The 6000-nt window shown below is 39.1% G+C and overlaps 2 protein-coding genes across 3 annotated transcripts in view; one reads left to right on the forward strand and one right to left on the reverse strand.

Annotated features, from left to right (window-relative positions):
- Positions 1 to 2197, forward strand: part of Ap1s2 (adaptor related protein complex 1 subunit sigma 2) — a 25705-nt gene extending 23508 nt beyond the window's left edge. Inside the window, exon 5 of one of the 2 annotated variants that reach the window (XM_050160618.1) lies at positions 931 to 2197. In XM_050160618.1, coding sequence (XP_050016575.1) covers positions 931 to 978 — 48 coding nt within the window. In that variant the 3' untranslated portion in view covers positions 979 to 2197. The other variant, XM_050160616.1, reaches the window with a different exon arrangement.
- The window catches only part of Zrsr2 (zinc finger CCCH-type, RNA binding motif and serine/arginine rich 2), a 27746-nt gene continuing 23168 nt past the window's right edge, over positions 1423 to 6000 (reverse strand). The window contains exon 11 of the mRNA XM_050160615.1: positions 1423 to 5005. Coding sequence (XP_050016572.1) covers positions 4494 to 5005 — 512 coding nt within the window. The 3' untranslated portion in view covers positions 1423 to 4493. The remainder of the gene's footprint in view (positions 5006 to 6000) is intronic.

Consider the following 6000-nt stretch of genomic DNA (forward strand, 5'->3'; position numbering starts at 1 on the left):
TACATTGTTTTCATCTATTAAAGGAACAATGTTGCCTTTTAATTATAAAATTGCTAGTAATAGTTAATCACTGACCTATGTGGTCCCTTTTTATTTTTGTAGTGTACAAAATTGCCCAGTTTGGGGGCTGGAGAGATGGCTCAGCGGTTAAGGGCATTGCCTGCTCTTCCAAACGTCCTGAGTTCAATTCCCGGCAACCACACGGTGGCTGACAACCATCTGTAATGAGGTCTGGTGCCCTCTTCCGACCTGAAGGCATACATGTAGACATAGTATTGTATATATAATAAATAAATTAAAAAAAAAAAAAAAACAAAACAAAATTGGCCAGTTTGGAAAATGTTAACATACCTTTTTTAGATTTGGGTGATTTGGCTTTGACATTTAAAAACAAATATTCATTCTTACACTAGGATGAAAAGGCTTTTTGTTTCATAGTGTTTCTTGTGTATGTCACCTCCACCAGTGCCAGTGGTTGCCCAAGGGAAGGCTAGAAAGGTGGCTGTTTCTAAACCATTTGCAGTAGACAGTTAAGAAAACCTAGACATTTCTCTAGATAATGTGTGACAAGGCAAACCTTAGTCAAAGTTCTAGATGACTCACTAGAAATTGTGAAGAGGGGCTTTTTATTTGCGAGACATTTTCAATTTTAGTATTTTCTGTATAGAATTTCATACATTGATAGGCAGTTTACAATGGGCTTGATTGCCTTTTGTTATTGCAGTGGTGCCTAACTCAGAAATTAGGTATTTAGTAAATGCTGAAAACATTCTTCAATGTTTTAGGCATCAATCTTTGAAAACCACTGGCTGTCACTAGTAGAATTGCCTCCTTCATTCTCTGAAATGAGCATGCCCTTCATGTGAGCTTTTCATTTCTTAAAACTCTCCCTGTATCTGCTTACCAGAGTCTCACATTTTTCCTCCACAGGAAGCTGAAACCCCACGTAGTGTTCTTGAAGAAATTGGACTGACATAATTGTCCTCCCTTGCTGATGACTTCTTGTGGCATTTCACATACTGTAGATGGTCACTGCCTCTCATGTCCATGTTAGCTAATGGTGTAAGATGATGTCTTGTCAGTATTACTGTTTTGCTAAGCTGCTTCATTCAGGCTTACCCAATTTTTTTTTAAAGGGAACTTTGGTTAATCAAATGATAAATTAAGGGACCTAAATACAAATTAGAAAGATGTAGAAAAAGTAACACTTCTGGACATTTTAAAGTTTTAAAGTCAGTCTCATAATTATGTGCATATATAAAAATGATGTCTATATTCATGTATGCCCAACAATCTGGCAAAATACATTTACTATTATACTTGAAAAAGGAAACTTAAAATCTGTGAAACCTGGTTTGACGAAACCAAAGACTTGAGTAGTATCTCAGTATATGTAAGAAGAAAGGAAATCTACACATCACGTATCAAACGAAAGAAAGTTTATTGAAAATTTAAGCAGCCAAATTTGTACCAAAGAACCTTATTTGGATACAACATACATTTAAACAAAGGGAATCGATGCTTTAGAGGACTAACTTAGAATGATGCTATTTTACAATAAAATTAAGTATTCTGATTAAGTGGGACAGGGAACAAAGACTTTCCTGATCTTGAGCACATAATTTTTAAGGCCAAGGAACATTCGACTCCTGAGGTGAAGTTTTAGTGGTCATAATCATGTAGCTACTAAATTATTTTCAATGCCCCAAACTAAGTAGGATGGTAAATTACCAGGTATGTTTCTCACTTCACGAAGTGTTACATAAAGTCATAATCTAAAGCATGAATCTAAAGCACTTCTGGAGTGCTTGTTAAAGCCTTTTTTTTTTTTTTTTGCTTCCCCATTGCTTCCTTCCAATTATAAGTGCTACAAACTCGACAGCAGTTCCCTTTCCTTCCATATCACTGCCTAGTCATCGGAAGTCTTACGGAAATTTAAGATACCTGTCATAGAGCAAAGTGAGAGTTGAGTGAAGTAAATGGCATTAGTTGGCCCTCTATTTTTTCAAGCTATATAAATGCTCGGCTTCACTTTTATACATACTGACACATACCTGAACACATCCCCCTGATTTCTACTTTGCCCTGTATATGCTAGGCTGGAGTAAGCTTTGCTGTGATTGTGAACAACTTTCAAGCCACTTGAACACTGTCTTATCACATCACCGATTAATAGTAATAAATGTTCTGCAAACACTGTGGTGGTTCTCTTATCTCTTTCCAAAAGTTTTGTCAAACTAGGGAGAGCTGTTGAAAGAAGGGTTCTGCTTTTTCGATACAGTGCTGACAATCCCTCTCATCTGACACCCCATTCCCTGCATTGGAATGTGATAGTGCTTGCACACACACAGACACACACACACACACACACACAAAGACGGCAAAAGAGTCAAGGAATTTCCATGTACATCCAGCTCATTAAAAAAAAAAATCACATGAATTCTATGCTATCAAGAACTTACATCACATTTATTTTCAATTAATAAGTGCCACTTTTAAAACCTTGACGCAATTGCCTTCTATACGCTTTCTGATTTAGCAACTCAGATTACTCCGGCTAATCAAATAATATCCAAATGATGAGTCCTCGCCTCCTACCTGAGGAAGTACTAGCACATGCAACAGGCTAATTTGCTGACTGTGCTGCTTAATGTAAGCAACAAGTCAAAACTTCCAGTTACAACAGTGATATGGTTATGGGGCCCTTCTGCTACTACGAATAGAAACTGGTACAGTCTAAGCCTGAGGTATTTAAGAACGAGGAAAGGATTCTCAGCAAATGAAGTTGAACAGTCATCTGTAGATTTAAAGGGCTTTTGTGAGTTCAGCTGTTCCCAGAAAAGCCTGTGGGCTTGTGTCAGTAATGTGGAGTTGAGTGGTAAGTGGTTCAGCACAGACACACAGGCACCCGATCATTCGAGTAAATGTAAGCTCCAAGTCACTATCGGGGTGATGATCTAGTCACAGATTTTCTCAACTTCCCCTGCAGTCTGTACTGGCCGATTAACATTTGAGGGGAAGGTAATCACCTGTTCAGTTGTCTTCATTTTCCATCATGATCTAAGAATATTTAGCTTTACGACCGGGGATGTACCTCAGTGGTAGAGCCCTTGCCTACCATGTTGGAAGCCTCAACATCACACATACAAAACAATCTTTACATAATCTTCGCTGAAGTTTGAACAGTATTTTAAAAATACCGAATTTACTTAAAATTATTCAGCATTAATGAACCTAGTCCATCATTTTTAGTGTGAAGCAGGCATTTAGAATCAAAACAAGTTGCATTTTCTTAAACACTTTTTAACATTTTGTGCCTTTTTTTCTTTCCTAAAATGAGGCTGAGTCCCACTCTAGCCCTCACCACTCGGTCCCCCAATTGCAGGGATTACTGGCATAAGCCACTGCACGCAACCTGTATGCATCTTTAATGAATTCTTAAATGTCAGAGTGCTAAATACCACGTGATTGAATCTCAAGGTCCAGAGCGACAGTGAAAGACTGAGAGGAGAGCATCTTGGGAACGCTAGGGATAATATACACGATCCTACATTCAGTTCTCCGCTGATCACTCTTCTGTGATTATTATACCAGGACTGTTTTAAAGTGCATGGAGTCAGTAGTGACTCTAATTTTCTGGGAAATGACAAAATGCCTGTATATAAAGAACTTCCACAACACACTATTCAAAAAGGATATACACCACAACAGCCCCCAGGTGAAGGACAAACAAATCTAAGAGGGTCATCTTTAAAAATCCAACAATAGGGATATTGTCAAATAAATGTAGATGTATTATTCTCTATGTGGTAAGTAAAAATAAGAATTATGGGACTACAGAATCAGGATTGATGAAATGAGACAAGTGAAAAACATTAAAGCCATATGTGACCTTTGAGTTAAAATATAATGTGTTGGGCTGGAGAGATGGTTCAATGATACTCTTCCAGAGGACCTGAGTTCGATTCCCAGCACCCAAATGGCAGCTCACAACCATCTATAACTCCAGTCCAAGGGATCTGGCACCATCTTCTGGCCTCTGTGGGCACTAGGCACACAAGTAGTGCACACGGATACATGTTAGCAAAATGCCTATTTGCATAAACCAAAAGTAAAGGGTATGGACACTTAAGAATAACAAGGTGGGCTAGCAAGATGGCTCAAAGGGTAAAGATATTTGGTGAAAAAGCCTCATGACCTCAGTTCAATCCCTAGATCTCACTGTGTAACTGACCCCTGAAAATTGTCCTCTGACCTCCATACTTGTGATACATTTACACAGAGAAAAAAATACAGAAAACGAAAAAATACTAAAGTATTACTCTAATGTTAACTAATGCTCTCAAAGTTAGGACTACAAGTAATTTCATGTTATTATAAATACAATTTATCAAAAAGTATGATTTACATAATAGTATTTAGCTAGCCTTGTCAAACTACACAGGTGAGTAGCTGCCATAGAAAGACAGATTGATATTTAAAAACAACCAAGTTTATTTAGATCTGGGACTCTGGGTAGTTTTGTCTCTACTACCTGACTTCCTCCTGCCATGACTCCTGGACCTCGATGAGCTCCGGCTCCGGCTCCGACTTCGGCTCCGACTTCGACTCCGGCTCCTGCGGCTCCTGCGGCTCTGGCTCCAGGGGCCTGGACTGTGATCCCTCCTTCTTCCTCTGCTCAGTGAAGGGCGCCTCTCACGACTTTTTGTCACATGTCTGTGAGACTTCTTACCCCTGTGAGTACTACTGCTCTTCCTGTCAGATTCACCGTTTCTCTTGTAGGAGAGGTCTGGACTCAGGCTCCTTCGTCTTCTTGACCTGCTGTAGTAATCATAGTGGCTGGTCCTTTCCCTCCTCTCCAAATTCTTACCAAAGGAGGAGCTTGTCCAATCTGAAGACAGGTAGATGTCTCTATTTGCTTCCCTAAATTCATTGTTGGGGTTTCTGAACACGTGAAGAAAGTTGCAGTGTTTTCCTCTTGGACACTGCTGTACTTCAAATAAGCCTGTGAGGGCGAGTGAAGAGGCAGAGATTATCACTGTGCATTACTGTAAGTCATTCTTCTGAAAGCAGATGAGTTTCTCAAGTCTGGGTGTGTCTGCACTGTTTCTTATAGTGTACCATGTAGATAAACTGATGCCCTCATTTGCTGCCTATGATTGCAAGAACACTCAAATGCTACAAGGTACCCTACAAAGGTCACCAACTAGTTTTAATTAACCAGAGCATCTGTGTCTTGTGGTGTCAACAGAATGCTACTGAGCGCATGGTGACATCCACTGACTCAAGAACTGGACTTTGCAATCCATGTATTAGCAGTTTTCTGAAAGCATATGTTGGTCAGGAAAAAGTCTAACATAAGTGGGGGATCCTGCAATGTTATTTACATAAGAACATAATACCCAGGTATGATGGCACACTAATGTCCACAGCCTGCAATACATGAGGTCCTGTCTCCAAACACACAGATACAAAGAAAGAGGGAAAACAAAAAAGAAAGAAGGCCTTTGTGGCTGAAGGTAAATAAAATGAGCTAGCATTTGCAGCTGACCTCTGGGATCGGGTACTGGTATATATAGAACCATCAAGAAATTTCTAGAGCTGACTAATAAAAGATGTAATGTGACTAAAAATGGCACCCACCTAGGGATCTCTCCAAAGAAGGTATTTCTCAAGTTTATTATTATTATTATTATTATTATTATTATTATTATTATTATTATTATTAATTGTTGTTGTTAGAAATGAAATAAGACTCCTAGTTTGAGGTTTCAAAGTTATACTCAAGGATATCACTGGACTCATACTGCACCTTGAAGAACTAACAAAACTAAGTGCCAAAAAAAAATACACTGCCATCTTGTTTATCTGCCCAACCCTTGAACTTAGGGTAATGGTGGTTCTTGTTTTTAAATCCCAAACACACATTTTCCCAACACAGGGTTTCTCTGTGTAGCCCTGGCTGTCCTGGAACTTACTCTGCAGACCAGGCTGGCCTCA

This window comes from Alexandromys fortis, unplaced genomic scaffold (assembly GCF_014885135.2).
Source record: "Alexandromys fortis isolate MF-2015 unplaced genomic scaffold, M_Fortis_MF-2015_v1.1 scaffold_120, whole genome shotgun sequence".
NCBI classification, from domain to species: Eukaryota; Metazoa; Chordata; class Mammalia; order Rodentia; family Cricetidae; genus Alexandromys; species Alexandromys fortis.